This window comes from Mirounga leonina, unplaced genomic scaffold (genome assembly GCF_011800145.1).
Source record: "Mirounga leonina isolate KUSES-001 unplaced genomic scaffold, KU_Mleo_1.0 Mir_126, whole genome shotgun sequence".
In the NCBI taxonomy this organism is placed as follows: Eukaryota; Metazoa; Chordata; class Mammalia; order Carnivora; family Phocidae; genus Mirounga; species Mirounga leonina.
In genome coordinates, this window is record NW_023270314.1 from 34,141,180 (window position 1) to 34,159,508 (window position 18,329).

The 18,329-nt window shown below is 37.6% G+C and overlaps 2 protein-coding genes across 13 annotated transcripts in view; one reads left to right on the plus strand and one right to left on the minus strand.

Moving 5' to 3' along the window:
• Positions 1 to 2,308, minus strand: part of PPHLN1 (periphilin 1) — a 157,187-nt gene extending 154,879 nt beyond the window's left edge. For 3 of the 12 annotated variants that reach the window (XR_004678780.1, XR_004678779.1, XM_035002857.1), the window contains exon 1: positions 1,343 to 1,573. Coding sequence is in view for 6 of the 12 variants with exons in the window: in XM_035002857.1 (XP_034858748.1) it covers positions 1,343 to 1,382 (40 nt within the window). In the remaining 6 variants the exon portion in view is untranslated. Of the gene's footprint in view, positions 1 to 1,342; positions 1,574 to 2,214 lie in introns of those variants that run through there. The other 9 variants (XM_035002855.1, XM_035002860.1, XM_035002851.1 and 6 more) reach the window with 9 other exon arrangements.
• A 15-nt stretch (positions 2,309 to 2,323) lies between these two features.
• On the plus strand, positions 2,324 to 17,730 carry ZCRB1 (zinc finger CCHC-type and RNA binding motif containing 1). Its single transcript, XM_035002861.1, has 8 exons — positions 2,324 to 2,508; positions 3,568 to 3,653; positions 5,872 to 5,900; positions 12,225 to 12,336; positions 12,683 to 12,790; positions 16,039 to 16,151; positions 16,252 to 16,327; positions 17,106 to 17,730. The coding sequence occupies exons 2-8, from the start codon at positions 3,570 to 3,572 to the stop codon at positions 17,235 to 17,237; spliced, it is 654 nt and encodes a 217-aa protein (XP_034858752.1). The 5' UTR covers positions 2,324 to 2,508; positions 3,568 to 3,569; the 3' UTR covers positions 17,238 to 17,730.
• The last annotated feature ends 599 nt before the right edge of the window (positions 17,731 to 18,329 follow it).

Below are 18,329 nucleotides of genomic sequence, written 5' to 3' on the forward strand. Positions count from 1 at the left end.
AAAAAGGATACTCAGTTAACTTTGCTAATACATCATCCATATCTGAAGTTTCCCTTATCAAGAATCTAAATTGTTTCACATCAATTAACTGTAACAAATCCAAACTCCTCTGCCCTCTCTCATCTCACCTAAACTCCTGTTCTCTCCAAAAAGATGTGTGCCAGCCTCCTCACTGTGCCACAAAGTAACACACACACCACCCTGGAGTTATTTGATATATTTCTCAAACTACAGTACCTCTTTCCATTCTCTCATTCAACTTCGAACCATCTGTGAAGACCAAGCTCAAAATCTAGTATTCTCCACAAAGCCCAATTCTAGGCCCTACCACACTAAAATGGATTCCAAACTGGTAACTGATAGGCTGCATGTGACATGTGTTTGGCCCAGGGTTTCTTTGGTTTTGTTTTGTTTTGTTTGTAATAAAACGTTATTCCATTGACAACACTTAAAAACTGAGAGATATCACTTTCCAAAACCATATTTCTATTATTGAAAAACCTACATGCTCTGGCAACACTGGAATCATATTCTCACAAAGCCACAATCAGCTGAAGCTAAGTAGCAGCTGATCCCTTTCCAAAGGTTCTTAACATCTTAAAGTCAGATGACATGTCAACTGCCCAACTTCTGAGACTGTATCTGCAGCAGTTTCAATCAAAGAAATACCTGACTGCCTATGGGCACTGGAATTACAAAAATAAACAAGAAAATAACAGTCCCTCCCCCACAGCCTAGCTCAGTAGAGAAAGCAAAGACAAGCAATTAATTAGCACACATGTGGTAAGTGCTATGATGAGGAAAGTAGAGGGCACTTAGCATATGGCAAGGGTATCTAACTCCCTCTGGGGAAAGTTACAAAATATCCCTCAGAGAAAGTCATAGGGAAAGTGAAACCCTTAGCAGGTGTAGGGATTATCCACAAAGAGGTAGAAGAAAGGTCAGAGAAATCAAATGCTACAAGAGAGAAAAGAAAACTCTACAAAGACCCTGGAGGTGGGGAGGGAGGAAAAATATTCTGAGGAAGTGAAATCAATTCAATACAGGCAGAGCCATCAACTTAACCTCAAATGCAGGTGTCAGAGAAAGGACTCAACTGAAAGGGCAGGAGGCAAAAAGCCAAGGGCTGGTTATGGTCAGGAGATGAGAGTTTCCATCAAGCGGAAGAACATGTTAAGAGTTTGTTAGCAGGGAACAGAGGTTTCAGCGAGCTCAGCTGTTGTGTTGAGGGGTGAAGTGGGTAAGAAAAGGAGGGAAAAGCAGTGATAGCCTAAATCAAGGGAGAGGAAGTACAAAGCAGCATGGGGATGAGGGTGTAGCATAGAAGACCAAAGGGGCTTACATCTTCGGCGGTAACCAAAAATAACGGGGATGTGAAGCATGGTAGCTTTGGCTGGCCACAAGTTTGCCAAGAGAATTAGTCCCAGCGGTCCCCTGGTGGATGTGGAGGCATTCGGGCTGCGCCCTGGATGCACTTCCTTCTCTCTAGAAGACACCGGCTTCAATCTGGATTGATTGCGTGCAGACTCCAGGAGAGGCTCTGGATTCCAGGCTGCTGACACGCAGGCTCCCAAGGAATGGTTAGAGGCCTGGTCTGTGTGTGCTGGTGGGTAGAAGTATAAACTACCCTGTATTAGTTTCTGATTTTTCTGTAGGGGTGATGGGCCCGTTCACCTCCTCTTAAGAGAAAAAGCAGTGTGTGCCCATTATAGATTTACAGGACGGAAAAAGGCGCCAAGTAGTCCAACATTTGTCCATACCAACTCAAGATGAGTCATTCTGTGAATCCGAGTTGACCTTGTCTCAACTAGACTCAGATATCCGCCAGAAAAAGGCCTGTTTTACACTTTTTTTGTAGCTCTCAAAGTGCCTAATACTAAACCGGTACATCGAACACATTCTTTAAATTTACCGACTTCCTAACTTATCTTGGGTCACTGAAGTTACCTAGTTCAGTCTTCTTTCTGCATAATAAGGCGCTAAAGAGAAGCAAACCTGTGTCTCAGACTCAACAGTTTCCTTTATTCCAAACTCCACTGCGTCTCTACACCCTCCACCGCAAGGGCAGAATTACTGCACGAATCAAATGCAACGGGAGACTCCAAGTCCCGCCACGGAAAACACCGGCCCTCCCACCCGCCCGCTCGCTCGACTCGGGCGTAGCAGCCCCCGCGCCCTGCCCTGTCCACCTCGTGGAAAGAAAAATGCGCTCACCGACTCTGGGCCGCCGGGAGACCCCGCAAATGTAGTCGTCGGCTCGTCGCCCCTCTCCTAAGCAGGCACTTCCGGCGCGCTCAAAGACGTCAGCAAAAGCGCCCGCCTCCGGAGCCTGGGTCCAGCTACAGCCAGGAAGAGGCGTTGCTGTCGCTGCCTTCTAGTCTCCGGCGCTTGACCCCTCCCAGGACCCGTGATGCCAAGGCCCCAGCGGGGGACGAGGAAGAGTCCGGGTTGAGCCCCAGCTGAGTCGAGGGCTCGCGCTCTAGTCTCCCAGGCCCGCCCTACCTAAAGGTAAACGCTTCCTCAGCCGCGGCCTTTCTCCCAGCGAGCCCCTCCCCAGACCCGGCCGCGAAAACGATTTGCCCCTCTCCCCGGTTGCCCTTTTTATTCCGGGCCATTTACCGTTGCCCGCCCTCGCAGTTCTCCCCAGAACGGTAACGCATAGTTTCAAATGGGAAACTTTTAAGATGTGGAGTTCCTGAACTTGTCTAATAAATTCCAAGAAACATCTCAAGCACCAAGCAGTTTTCCTATTACTCCGCGAATTGGCACGTCCTACGGTCAATATTGTGCCATTTGTGATGGCCCCTACCCCCCCCATCTCAAATACACACCACACAAGCTTTTTAAATCGAAATCTGAACCTTGTTAAGTACGATATAATTTTCACGGATAATCTGCTTTGTAAAATACGCTATAAAAATTAACTACAAATTACATTTGTAAGCTAAAAATACATATACAAGTCAGTATCTTTCAAGGCACGGAAACTTATTCGTATAGTAAAATATACCATTTCATTATTTACCAGTACTGTGCAAAATGGGTGATTTGAAAGAACTTTGTATCATCAAAATGTGAGGCTAAAATTTTCTCTTAACACTACTGCAAAGAAAAATATTAAGACAACCAAAAAAGTACCCCAAACCAAAGCAGTAGTGAAAATGAGCGGCTACAGTTCTTTCTGAGCTAGCAGGCTGTTTATGATGTGGTAGGCAAGGTATTAAGCCTTTTCAAAAGCACTTTTTTGCCCTTAGCTTGAGGGAAGGTTAAGTGAAGCCTCAGAATTTTTTATTTATCTGTTTAAAACTCATTCTGCCTTCATACCATATAATCCAGCACTATAATGGTTAAAGACTCTACTTGAAAGAAAGACCAGAAAGCTCCTTTTCAGTAATATCTGGGGAAAAGAAATTCCTTAATTCACCCAGCTGGAGTAATTGTTAATCCTAAAAAGTGAGGAAGGTGTATTAAATGTGGCATAATTAAATCAATGCTTGTATATATTGGTTCTGCTTAGAATGAAGAATACCTGGTTTAGATTGCTTCTGGGTTTGTTTTTCGTTATAGAGATGAGTGGTGGATTGGCCCCAAGTAAAAGCACAGTGTATGTATCCAACTTGCCCTTTTCCCTGACCAACAATGACTTATACCGGGTAAGTAACTTTTAGTACAATTGTCCACTGAACTCTCTACTGAGGTACAGATGTAGCTTAAGCACACAGTTCTCTTCAGCAAAATTCTTAATAACTACATTACAATGCACTTGAACCATCAATAGCAAAGACCTCTATTGCAAACATAAGTAAAGCAATTGACAATTTTGTAATTTCCCAAAGAGAGTTTACAGTGCTTTCATAGAGAATAACAAGTTCTTTATAAACACAGAAGACACAGCTAGCATAATGAAGTGGGAGCAACATGTGATAGGCTGGTTTTTCCTGCTTGCTTACTTGGTTTTTTTAAACTGGTAGGGTGGAGGTTTTGGAGGAAAGGGCTGATGAAAGCAAACAGATCCCTTTACTAACCCTCAAATTCTAAAAGGATATTTTAGTTTATATATATGGCAGAAACCGAACAGTTTAATGTTGTTTTTCAGTTCAGGATGGGGTTGGGGCAGAATCCAACATCTTCTTTCACCTCTTCACCTTACAGAGAACAAAATTTCCTGCTGTCCCTGTCCTGCAGATGAGTGGTTAAGAGGAACTGGAAGGAATGACATGAATCCTTTCTTCCAAGTGTGCCCTCTTCTCTCTGCTTCTTTGGGTGGATGTTAAGTACAGAGATGCTGCATAGGTGATACATAGTATTTGATTAATTACTTAACTGAGATAGCCTGAGTCTCAAATAACAAAGGAAAAAATGCACTTTAGCTTATTTCCTTGTATCAAAATAGAGATATGTCTGTATTTATTGAACACTTACCATATGCTGAGCACTCTTATAGGTACTAAGAATACATCAATGAACACAAAGATGAAAATCTATCTTGGCACTCATAACATAGCAAGATAAAACAATGTGAAATATAAAAAAGTCAAATGATATTATTCTTTGGATACTAAATTAATGCTAAGATGTCAGGTGCTAAGGAGAAAAAATAAAGGAGGTTAATTAAGTGTCAGGTTGGGATGGGGCGCCTGGGTGGCTGAGTCGTTAAGCATCTGTCTTTAGCTCGGGTCATGATCCCAGGGTCCTGGGATCAAGCCCCACATTAGGCTCCCTGCTCCACGGGAAGCCTGCTTCTCCCTCTCCCACTCCCCCTGCTTGTGTTCCCTCTCACGCTGTGTCTCTCTCTGTCAAATAAATAAATAAAATCTTAAAAAAAAAAAAAGTCAGGTTGGGAATGGAGGTAACGTTTTACATGAGCTGTCTAAAGCCCTTATTGAGAAAGTAACTTTTGAATAAAGACCTAAAGGAAGTCAGAGACAGCTGTGTAGATGTCTGGGGGAAAAGCATGTCAGGCACAGAGTAAATCCAGTGGAGAGGGAGGAAGGGCAGTCAGAGGAAGGTAAGCCTATGAAGGGATGCCAGGTAGGGCCTACATAGATAATGGTAAGGACTCTGAGTGAAATGAGAAGCCATTAGAAAGTGTTACACAGAAGACTGTTTTGGTCTTCAAGATTCAGTGTTTCTAACACTGCAATCCAGTTATACTACATTCCAGCATTACACAACTTAATCATAAAACTCTATTATTAATTGTGTATATTAATATTTCTGAAAGATCTTTCTAAGACATAATAAATAGGAACTATTAGCATATATGTAGTGGCTGAAACAAATAGATGAGATTGCTTAGGTTGAAGATGTAGAAGTAAATGGGAAGGTAGGGCCAAGTGTAAAGAACCACCAACATAGTAAGAGCGCGCAGAAGGAGGGAGACTGATGGGAAGGGATTTTTATTACAGAAGCTTTTTTGTTTTATAAGCAGTCTAAGGATCCGTCTTCTGAAACAGTTATTGCTTAATGGGGTTAGCTAGGAATAATGATATTCCACAACACTGATATTTGAAGCACGATTTCTCTGGGGCTATGGTGGGGTTGATAATTGCCATGGATATACCACAAAAACACAGCAGCTGTGCAATGTGTATGCCCTCAATCTACCACACATAAAGAGTGGGTTTTTTCCTCCGCACTCTTTTGTGAGAAATTTAGAAATTGGGGCAGATACCTGTGACTCCAATAACAAAAATATGAATATTATTCTAGTCACTAAAAAACATATATCTTCTAGGGCCTACTTTATAGAATAAAGGCTAAAATTTTTCACAAGCTTTAACAAAGAACATAGTTAATACAACCTGAAAATCTAATGTTTCTTATGATTTAAAATTAAATTGTAAATTATTATGTGGTCTTTTGTTTCAGATATTTTCCAAGTATGGCAAAGTTGTAAAGTAAGTATTCACTTCAAATTTTGAAACCTCATTTAAAAGTTTATCTGAATTTACTTTTCCATTTTTTAAGATTTATTATTTTTCGATAAAATGGATATTTGATATAACAAAGAAAAAATGCTACTGTTTTTATACATATTTCGTTCATTTACGAGTATATAAACATTGTATAGACAATTTTTTTAAAGACTTAATTCTATACATGCAATTTTGTTGTCTTTTTTTAAAACTTGACATTATACTATAAACATCTTACCATGTACTTGAAAGATACACCCTTGTAGCTAATGATCTCATGATATTCCTTTATATATCATAATTTATTTAAACAATTTCTTAATCATACTACTAAGAACTAAAACTGATTCTGTTATCCAATATAAGACATAAAGGCTCTGATTAAATACATATTTTGGTTATTAGAAGGTGTGTTATCAAGTATACCAGAAGTGAATTTCACTTGTCAAATAAGTAGAATGTAAAAAAACAAATATTTTGACATGCAAAGTGCTTATGAGACTGATAAATAAATAGAAAACATATTCTCTGCTTTCATAGAAATTTTAGAGATCATTGGAAAGACTGGAAACATACAGAAATGGTAGGGATGATAATATCATTTGGAGCTGAGAGTTACAAAAGGATAAAAGGAACTTCATATATTTAATTCACTATTTTAAATCAAACTTGTACCTGTATTATGGGGAAAAGAAGTAAAAGCAGGGTATTATTATTCTAACTATCTTACAACCAATATATATTCTGGTGTAAATGTGAAATTGTATTTAAAATCCGAGAATTTAGAACATATTTTGGCCAGTTTTTTCTAGCTTTGGATAAACGGTAAGAAAATCAAAAATGCTTCTAGGTAAATTTTTGTGTCTTTAGAATTTTTTTTTTAGATTTTTATTCCTTTATTTGAGAGAGAGAGACAGAGACAGCAGGAGCAGGGGGGAATAGGCAGAGGGAGAGGGAGAAGCAGACTCCCTGCTGAGCAGGGAGCCCCATGTGGGGCTCGATCCCAGGACCCATATATCATGACCTGAGCTAAAGGCAGACCTGAACTGAAGGCAGACACTTAACCGACTGAGCCACCCAGGTGCCCCATGGATCTTTGGAATTTTGAATAGTCATTATTACCAGTCAAATCACTAATAATGATGATATGTGACAATGAGCACATAAATATGCTAGGCATTGTTCTAATCTTCCTACATGTATTACTTCATTAAATTCTCACAACTACCTTTTAAGGTAAAATACTATTATTATCCTAATATTATAAATAACAAAACTGAAGCACACAATAAACTTACATATTGTTAGTTAGTGGTGGAGACAAGATTTGAAATCTAACAGTTTGATTTGAGAGCCTGCTCCCTTAACCATACCATTACCTTTTCTTGGTTTTTCCCATCTGTCAGAATCTCTGAATGAATTTCTATACAAACATAAAATTAAAAATCATGAGAATGCTATGAAGTCAAAGACAGAGTTATAAGCACCTATAAATAGGGAAGACATGATCTAGTCTGGATGGGGTAGGTTTACCTAAGTCAGTATACTTTGAATTGAAACCTTAAGGCAGAAAGAATGGGAAGAACGTTTTAGGTAGACGGACTACCTGTGTAAAAGCCCTGGGGCAAGAGAAAATAAAGTGAGATCAAGAAACAGAAGGCCAGGGGCACCTGGGTGGCACAGTTGGTTAAGCATCTGCCTTCAGCTCAGTCCTGGGATCAAGCCCCACATTGGGCTCCCTGCTCAGCGGGGAGCCTGCTTCTCCCTCTCCCTCTGCCTGCCTCTCTGCCTACTTGTGCTCTCTCTGTCAAATAAATAAATAAAATCTAAAAAAAAAAAGAAAAAAGAAACAGAAGGCCAGTATAACTAGAGATGAGTGAGCAAGAGGGAGAAAGCACAAAAAGGGTCTAGAGCTGGAAGCAGGTTCCTAATCTTGCTTCTTGGCCGTGTTACAAGATATTTGGTTTTCATCCTAAGAATACCAGGAATTCACTGGTACAGAATTTTAAATGAAGGAGGAACATGATTTGAATTTTTAGAAGCTTATTCTGGCTTCAATGTAGAGATTAGATTGGCAGGAAACGAGCAGATGCTAGCAGACCAGTCAAAAAGCTGTAACCATAGCCTAGGGGAGTAATGTGCACTAAGGCAGTATAGGTGGAGAGGTAGAGACTGGACAGATTTGAGGGATGGTCAGATGATCAATAGGCTATCAAATGGGTAATATTTAATGATGTACTTAGTATGTAAGGTTTGGGTGAGTGAGAAAGGGGTGTTATGGATGACACCCAGGTTTCCCAGGATAGTGTCTGTTTCATATTATGGCCTTAAATGAGTACATCTCCTACCAGAAACTTGGGAATAGAATATTTGGTGTAATTATTTTGTTCTGTTACCATAGAAGGTATCTCTGTCAAAGTACTGTATTGTAATTGGTTTATAGGTCTCTTTACCTCTAGACTCTAAGCTTTTTTCCTGAAGGTAAAAAACCTTGTCCTAGGGCCTTTAATTAATCAGTGCTTAAGTGTCTGGATGGAGTGACTGACTGACCACATGAATAAACAAATAGATGCACTCTTGAGAAACCAGTTTCCCATTTGTATCTTTTTGTTTTAACGTACTGAGCTAGGCATAATAGAGATTACAGATACAACCTTAAAGGAGTTTATATTAAAATAGGTCAGATGAGGCATTGTTCTTACATAACAGACTTCAGTAGAGACTAGCAGAAAGAGAAATTATTTCCAGTTAAAGAGATTAGAGAACTGACATGTTCTGAGCTCTGAAGAATGAGTCAAGTTTTGATGGGCAAAGACTGAGAGTTGAAAGGAGACAGAAGCCATGTGAATAGAGGTATCAATTTGGAGAAGTACAGGCCATGCTCCATGAACATTGAGTAGTTTGTTGTTGCTAGCCCTCATAGTTTGTGAGAAGTAGTGAAAAATGAGGGAAGTGGGAGCCAAATCATAAAGGATATTGATTCAAGACCAAACCATAGACAAATTGAAGAACCAAAGATTTTTGAGCAGAAGAATGACATGATTTTATTTACTTCTTAAGTAGAAATGCTCTCAGTGGCATATGAGAGCATTAACATCAAGGGAACTAGTAAGAATAATACACTGTTGAAATAGCAGTGCCACTGTGGACAAGAAAAGCTGTGGGAATGAAGAAAAAGGGAACAGATGAGAGATATTATTAACTGAGGATGACTTCGAAAGCTAACACTTCTGAAATAGTACTTTAGAAAAAAATGATTAATGACTTTAACTGACCTTCACAAATACCCTGAAAATTCCAAAAAGTTAAAGTAACTACTTTCTATTTCTTTCAAAATTGGTTGAAAACTTTCTTTCGTATCCTCAATAACTGTGGTGACTCTAAACAAGCGTTGTCAAGTGCTTCTTTCCTTCTAAGCCCCATGAATAAACAGATGTACTTGTCTGAGAAACTAAACCATTTTGTCCATTTTCCCCTAAACTATTTCAACTTATGTTTCCTTTTTGAATGAAAAAGATACCCCTTTTCTTAATATAGTGGCATCTTTTTACCAATTTCATTCCAGTGACTATTTAAGTACCTAAACCCAAATCCATTTAGAATAAATTTTAATATGTGAAATAAAATGTTAAATAAAATATCCATTTATTTATTTACTTGTACCTCTTGTCTTTTCCTGTTAATTCAGGTTTTAGAAAATTATTATGCTTTGTCTTAAACATTGTCTTTTTTTTTTACTACTTGAAAATAATTGCAGGGGCGCCTGGGTGGCTCAGTCGTTAAGCGTCTGCCTTTGGCTCAGGTCATGATCCCTGGGTCCTGGGATCGAGCCCCACATCGGGCTCTCTGCTAGGCGGGGAGCCTGCTTCTCCCTCTCCCACTCCCCCTGCTTGTGTTCCCTCTCTCGCTGTGTTTCTCTCTGTCAAATAAATAAATAAAATCTTTTTTAAAAAAAATAAATAAATAATTACAAATTTTAAAAAAGTTGCAAAAATAGTAGAAAGAACATCAAAGTATCCTTTACCCAGATTCACCTATTGTTAACATTTTACCCATTTACTTTATCATTTGCCCTCTTCTCTCTCCTCGTGTGTGTGTGTGTGTGTGTGTATGCACATGTATATATGTATGTATGTACATACACAGTTTGTTTTTGTGAGTTATTTGAGGGTAAGTTACATCATTGCCCTTACGCCTAAGTACTTAAGTATGTATTTCCTATAAATACGGTTATATGTTACATAATCACAATAGGGTTACCAAATTCATAAATTTATACTGATAAAATACTTTTACTGAATCAATCATCCATGTTCCAATTTTGTCAGTCGACCTGATAATGTCCCACATAGAATTTTCCCCCCCAGTACAGTCTAGATTTAGGTGTTGATTTTAACTGTCCTATATTCTTAACCTCCTTTAATCTGGAACATTTATAAAGAATGTAGCTCGCTCTCTCATCTTTTTTCCACCCCTCATTTTGTGTTTTCCTAATGTTGCCTCATGATTACATTGGAGTTTTATATACTCTTGGCTGGTAACTGTATAGATGATGTTGTATTCTGTGTGTTTCACATCTGGATTTATATAGTGTCCATGTGTCCCTCATTAGTGATAGTAATTTTGATGGCCCAGTCAAGGTGTTGACCAATTTCTCCACTGTATAAATACCTTTTTTCCCTTTGCTGCTAATACAGTCAGTGAGAAACACTCTTAAGACCATGTAAATATCTTGTTCCACATAAAAATTTCATTTTTTATTTTATTTTAAAGATTTACTTACTTATTTTTAGAGAGAGAGAAGAGGGAGGGGGCAGAGGGAGAGGAAGAGAGAGAATCTTAAGCAAGCTCCACTTCCAGCACTTCCAACGCTGGCCCGATCTCACGACCCTGAGCCAAATCAGGAGCTGGATGCTTAACCGACTGAGCCACCCAGATGCCCAAAAATTTCATTTTAGATACTTGTTCATCAATAAATCATCATCTTGCTTGATCCACTCTTTACTATTATTGTTGCAAATGATGATTTTCCAACTCTAGCACTTCCCTTGACATTCTGCTGTAAGCAAAAACGATCCCTTCCCCCCAATTATTTATTATTAATACACTTATAAATTCCTACTTTTTTCTGTGGTTTATAATTCATTACTGTACTTCATTACTTTGGTACTCAAATTGTCCTAGATTTGGCCAGTGAGAGCTCCTTAAGCTGGCTTCTGTACTCCTGAGCCATTCCCCATCATTTTGTTTTTTTAAGTACTCCCTTCCTTTTTTTAAGCACATGTTTTAAGATCTTGAACCTACCCTATCCATCCTTGGAATCAGCCATTTCTCTGAAGATCCCTGTTGAACACTGATTTTTTAAAAATATTTATTTATTTGACAGAGACATAGCAAGAGCAGGAACACAAGCAGGGGGAGTGGGAGAGGGAGAAGCAGGCTTCCCGCCGAGCAGGGAGCCCGATGCGGGGCTCGATCCCATGACCCTGGGATCATGACCTGAGCCAAAGGCAGACGCTTAATGACTGAGCCACCCAGGCGCCCTGAACACTGACTTTTAAACTACATTTAATGACATATGATGAGCAAGGATCACAAGGACTAGGGATGTATAAAGGATCAGGAGAAAGAACAGGCTCTGTGATCTTAGCACCATCCCTATCACTTAGGTACTTTGGATAGTATGACTAAAAACCACAGAACTGGAGATTCTTACGGTGATAGGGATTAAGGAGTATACTTGCTGTGATGAGCACTAGGTGTTGTATAGAAGGTTGAATCACTAAATTGTATGCCTGAAACTAATATTATACTGTATGTTAACTAACTGGAATTTAAATTAAAACTTTAAAAAGAGAATATTAAGAATATAGTTAGATTCTAAAGCCTAGGAAAAAATAAGTAAATCATTTTACTTTTTGTGTTGAAAAGAATACCTCAGTTTTGTTTTGTTTTATTTCTGCAGAGTGAGAGCATTAGTGGAAAAGAGGAATTATGCTTACTCTTCAAGATTTTGTTGTCTCTGTAATCTCTGTAATCTCTTTATTTGATCCTTCAAATGTTTGACTTTTCAGGTATTCCTATCATAACTGTGCTCACTTTTGTTAAATTAGTATCACATTTTCTCCTCTCCATTCTTCTTGATATCCCATGACTTTGAAGAAATAGTTGATTTGTCAACTGTATTTATTTCTTTTATTCTGTAAATGTTTTGCTAACCCATGAGTTTTCCAAGTATTTATTAATAATCTGTTTTATTTATTGCTGCCTCATTATTTTTAACTGGCTATTTGTTTATACTTTAAGGGTTACTATAATGAAAGATAAAGATACCAGGAAGAGTAAAGGGGTTGCATTTATTTTATTTTTGGATAAAGACTCTGCACAAAACTGTACCAGGGCAATAAACAACAAACAGGTAAGGCCATTCATTCCCAACAAGACTTTTAATCCAAAAGCCTTTGCTCATCCAGGCCAAAAATGTGGGGATACAGTGGATGATCAAGTCATGGATACCAGTAGATTTTGAGGGTATTTAACCTATAGAAAAGAGGTCAAAATTATATTCATTCCCAAAACACTGGCAGAATCTAAGGAATAAAAATCTATTCTATAGGATGTTATTTGTCATACTCGACCAGGCAATTGATAAAGTAACCTAAAATAAAATGGAATTGAAAATTTAAGGAAATGGAATCAAATAACTGTAGTTTTAGGTTTCAATGAAATACATCCTTCTGCATTTACATTTTTCTCTGGTTTAGTTATTTGGTAGAGTGATAAAAGCAAGCATTGCTATAGACAATGGAAGAGCAGCCGAGTTCATCCGAAGACGAAACTACTTTGATAAATCTAAGTGTTATGAATGTGGGGTAAGTATACCTAAAACTTAATGTAATTTTCCATAGTTTATTTGAAGGTATTTTTCACATCAGTGCTTTATTTGTGCTCTCTAAAACTTCTGGCTGGCTAAAACCAGGTTATAAAAGTTTTACTTCGGGACTCTCTACTCATCTTAGAAAACGCAACTGAAAGATAACTTGAGTTAGGTAATATAGAGTGGTATTTTCTCCAGTTTCTAAATCTTTGAAAACTGTTAAATTAAAAAGCACCAGACGGGGGTGCCTGGGTGGCTCAGTCAGTTAAGTGTCTGCCTTCAGCTCAAGTTGTGATCCCAGAGTCCTGGGATTGAGCCCCGCATGGGGCTCCCTGCTTCTCCCTCTCCCATTCCCCCTGCTTGTGTTACCTCTCTTGCTGTGTCTCTCTCTGTAAAATAAATAAAATCTTTTAAAAAAAGAAAAAGAAACTAGAAAGGTATTTGGGTTTGGGGGTTTTTTTAAGAGAGCACATAAGCTGTGGGGGGTGCGAAGGACCCGAGCCAAAATCAACAGTCAGACACTCAACAGACTGAGTCATCCAGGCACCCCTGCTCTTGCTATTTAAAAAAAAACACTTCGTAGGGACGTCTGGGTGGCTCAGTTGGTTGAGCGTCTGCCTTCAGCTCAGGTCATGATCTCAGGGCCCTGGGATGGGGTCCCACATCAGGCTCCTTGCTCAGTGGGGAGTCTGCTTCTCCCTCTGCCTGCCACCCACCTGCTTGTGCTCTCTGTTTCTCTCTCCCTCTCCCTCTGCTGATCCCCCTGCTTGTGCTCTCTCGCTCACTCTCTCTCAAATAAATAAATAAATAAATAAAATATTAAAAAAAAAATCACCAGACTAATTACTTATTGTCTTGAAAGATTTAGTGACCCATGAATTTGGGGGTTAATGGGATACTGTTTGTGCCTATAATAACTTGCCAATGTTTAAGCATCACAGTTCAGTATAAATATTATCATATGATCAACCTATCCTGTTTGGGATAATGTGTTTTAAAAGCTATTTTTTTTTTCTATTAATACTGCTAGTCTTTGTAACTGAACTATTCCCAAACTTTCTTACCTAGTTCTTATAGTTTATCATTACCCATTTAAACTTTTGGTGATTAGGAAAAATACATAGCCACAAAACAGTTTTGCACAAGGCCTATAATAATGATGGTACCGAGAGAATATCAGTTGTCATTGTTGTCACTTTCCAAAATGCCTAAAAAGTATACCTAAGGGCGCCTGGGTGGCTCAGTTGGTTAAGCGACTGCCTTCGGCTCAGGTCATGATCCTGGAGTCCCTGGATCGAGTCCCGCATTGGGCTCCCTGCTCGGCAGGGAGTCTGCTTCTCCCTCTGACCCTCCTCCCTCTCATGCTGTCTGTCTCTCATTCTCTCTGTCTCAAAAAAAAAAAAAAAAAAAAATCTTAAAAAAAAAAAAGTATACCTAAAAATTAGGGTCTAGAGGTAGTAATGGGGAGCTGGGGAGAGGATTACTGAGAGGTATTTTCCTGGCTACAAAATCAGTGGAAGATACAAAGAAATGGGTTGGAGTCATTTCCTTCACTGCCACGCTCTGCCCCTTCCTGAAAAGATATATAGATAAACAGATGGATGGATGGTACATTTTGTCAATTCCTGTGATTCTAACACCTCTTAAGTTAATGTTTTAGAAACTGTGTTCCAGAGCCCTGAGTTTTGTTAAAAAGAAAAAAAAGAAGAAAGGCTGGAAGGGAGGAGTAGTTATGGTCAGACAGATGACTATGTATCCTCAAATTCATAGTAAATAACATTATCTGAGAAATCCTGGATGAATCTGTTAATCTGCCTTTTTAGTTTATGGATCCATAAATTTGTTATACTTTGTACATTTTATATTTCTTAAATTTCCCCCTCCCCAAAATATGTTTGCATTTATTTAGCCTGGTTTCCCTTAAGTTACTTCATTATGAAACCATTTTTATACATGTTGACATTATTCCAAAAGCAGTTGCATTCACTTAGCAGTTCATTAACAGTAACATCTCTTGGGTTCAGCCATGTCCCCAGATATATAAAGTACATAATCTGTTTGATGCTTTCTAAAATATACTTGAAAAGCATGATTATTTTTCTGTTCTATTGTTTTAATCCTGGTTCAGTCTCTCCCCACACCCTTACTCTTACATACTATCCTTCAGTGTATTTAGTAAGCTACTATTCAGAGTTTAGTTCATTGTCTCATGTTTTACAACTGAACCATGTTATGGCTCATTATAACATTACTCCAGCCATAAATGTAATTCTGATTTGTGTAGTAGCCACATTAAAAAAAGCAACAGGCAAAAATTAATAATATATTTTATCATAACCGAATATATACCTAAAATATTATAATTTGAATATGTAATTAATATTTTCAAAAATTAAGGTATTTTACATTCTTTTTTTCTTATTGTCTTCAGAATCCAGGATGTATTTTACCCTTACAGTGCATATCAATTCAGACAAGTTCTCAGTAGTCACGAGAATTACGGTTAGTGGCTCCCATAATTGGACACTGCAGGTATAATTTAGATATAAAGGGAGGAAAATGAAATTAATAGGAAAAGTGAGGAAGATTTTAAATTTTACTTTTTTTAAGATTATTTGAGAGACACAGAGAGCAGTGGGCGGGAAGGAGGGGGAGGGCAGAGGGAAAGAGTGTCTTAAGCAGACTTCATGCTGAGCATGGAGCCCAACGCAGGGCTTGATCTCATGACACTGAGATCATGACCTAAGCCAAAACCAAGAGTTGGGTGCTTAACCGACTGTGCCACCCAAGCGCCCCCCCTTTTTAAAAAGATTATTTATTTTAGAAATTTGTTTTTAATATGTTAAGCAGCATCTTAGAAGTTAACAGGAAGGTTTCATCCCATTTTATCAAATAATAACTTAAAATTTTTACATTTAAGGTAGGTGGTCCATTTAAATTTCAAATTGTTTTATACCCTGAATCTTGAGATTTAAAATGTTTGAAGGAAAAATACTTCTTTTGTTCTTAGTAAAACTACTAAAATATTCTCTTATTGTTAAAGTAGCTTATTGGGGGTTATAATATCATAATCTCTTTAAGTATTAAAGTAATAGGTTTTGGTAATTTCTTCATGTATATTCCCAGTGTGACAGTATTCTTTTTTAAGTTCTAAAACTTTCAGTTGTAGAGTACCAAGCAAGTTTCTGTTAATAAGACAACAAATACAGCTTTTTTCCTTTCCTTCTTAATGTGAAACAAAAGGAAAGTGGACACTTAAGTTATGCCTGTCCTAAAAATATGCTTGGAGAACGGGAACCTCCAAAGAAGAAAGAGAAAAAGAAAAAAAAGAAAATTCCTGAACCAGAAGAAGAAATGTGTGTATATCTACTCTTACTAAATACATTCTTGTATTGTTTCTGTCTTTATACTGTTGCTTGAGTACATTCTGATTTTTTTTTTTTTTTAATAATTTAGTGAAGAAGTGGAAGAAAGTGAAGATGAAGGGGAAGATCCTGCTCTTGACAGTCTTAGTCAGGCCATAGCTTTCCAGGTATTAACAGTTCTTTTAATAATGTCATAGCTGCCTTGTATCCCTTGCTTACTTTATTGATCATCTCATGGCAATCTTCCTCTCTCCCCTTTACCTCTTTAGGAGACAGGCTGTTTCTCTAAGGTCTTTAGAGCAGTGTAATAGAAAAACTCCCCTTGGTTCTTTCTAGATTTAAAGGGCCCTACAACATTTTTAATATTTTAATCTGATTTCATTATGGAATTAATCAGAAATATTTTATCAAGGTGAGTTTAGCCAAACAGAGAAGATTTTATTAAATCAAAAGATACGTTCTAACTGAAACTTCACTTCAAAACAAAACTAAAAACTATTTTTGACCATTAAAAGTCCTAATATAAGTATATGAAACATTTTTAAAGAAGGCCATATAATCTCCTAATTTTCTAAAAAAGTTACTTTATTTTAATGTTTGTAGTTGATAAATTCAAATACATTAATTTATTTTTCCTTTTAGTTAACTAACGTATTTTATATAACATTCCCATTTCCAGCAAAGATGGCAAATAAGCTTCATTTCATGTACCTGTTAATAAGTAGAAGTTGCCTAGAATAATTTTGATTAACAAAGTGAAACTGGGACAAACTTGGGGGGGCAGGTGGGGTCTCCTAATAAAGTAGAATTGTCTGCATGGGCTGGAGGGTGGGGAGTGTTGGCATTTATGGTGTGTTTTTGCCATGTTTTGAATTAATACACTGTAAATAATGTTCAACAGACTTTCTGGTTTTGTTTTGTTTTGTTTTCTGAATCACATTACAGCAAGCCAAAATTGAAGAAGAACAGAAAAAATGGAAACCCAGTTCAGGGGGTCCCTCAACATCAGATGATTCAAGACGCCCAAGGATAAAGAAAAGCACGTATTTCAGTGATGAGGAAGAACTGAGTGATTAAAATTTTATTTATTATGTAAATATCATTAAAATTTTTTTTAAATCTTGGGGTACCAAGTTCAGTTGGGATTAAAGATTACTTTTAGAATTTGTGCATAAAGAACACTTAGTACCAAATAATTTTTTACTATAAAGTAGGTTCATAGGAAATTGAAAATAATTTTAAAGTATCATGTTTCTATCTTGCCTTAGCAGAGTAATAAAAATCAAGATTTGCTAGTAACCATTAATCTTGAAAACAGTTCATTTGAATTAAAAAGAAATCTTAATACTATCACGGTATTGCTGTTGTCATCCCAAGAAAAAAGGCCGGTATTAAAACGATATGTTTGAGAAGCTCATTATAAAAGTTGATTCATGTCTGATTGGTTTACATGAACATTTGAAGTAAATTTCATCTTTAAGACAAAAACTTTGTGAAGACTATGGAAAAAGCTGACTGGTTTATTGTTATTAAGTGTTAATAAAATTTTCAAGAGAATTTTGTTTTTAAATGTAGGTGTTTTGCCATCTTATTTCTTTTAGCTTTATCCCAACCTGGATACATCATAATTACCCACAAAACGTAAAGTAAAGTAGCTTTCAAAAGCTTATAACCAAACAGCAATCATTTGGTGCACCTTTGGCACCAAGTTCCATTCCCCAGAAGTAACTAACTTTTTTAGCTGTTTCTTTTCATATGTACATATATATTGCTATATAAAATACATATATTTCTGCCACTTAATTCATAAAGGAGTAAGGGGAGATTTTTCAGTCTCCTACCCCCCGCCCTCCTCCATCTTCCCAATATGGCTATGTTAAAATTTTTGGTTAAATCCTTATTTATTGGGGCACCTGGGTGGCTCAGTCATTAAGTGTCTGCCTTTGGCTCAGGTCATGATCCCAGGGTCCTGGGATTGAGTCCCACATCGGGCTCCTGGCTCAACGGGGAGCCTGCTTCTCCCTCTCCCTCTGCTCATGCTCTCTCTCTCTCTATCTCTATCTCTGTGTCTCAAATGAATAAATAAAATCTTAAAAAAAATAAATAAATCCTTATTTATTGTTTTTCTTTTATGACCATGTAAATACTGCCCACCTCTGAGTCAATGAG

Bases quoted from the DNA above. Each gene is read 5' to 3' on its own strand.
- ZCRB1 (XM_035002861.1), top strand. From the start codon at position 3,570: ATGAGTGGTGGATTGGCCCCAAGTAAAAGCACAGTGTATGTATCCAAC. The intron at 5,901-12,224 runs GTAAGTATTCAC...TTATACTTTAAG, and splicing joins AAGTATGGCAAAGTTGTAAA to GGTTACTATAATGAAAGATA. The intron at 16,152-16,251 runs GTGTGTATATCT...TTAATAATTTAG, and splicing joins CCTGAACCAGAAGAAGAAAT to TGAAGAAGTGGAAGAAAGTG.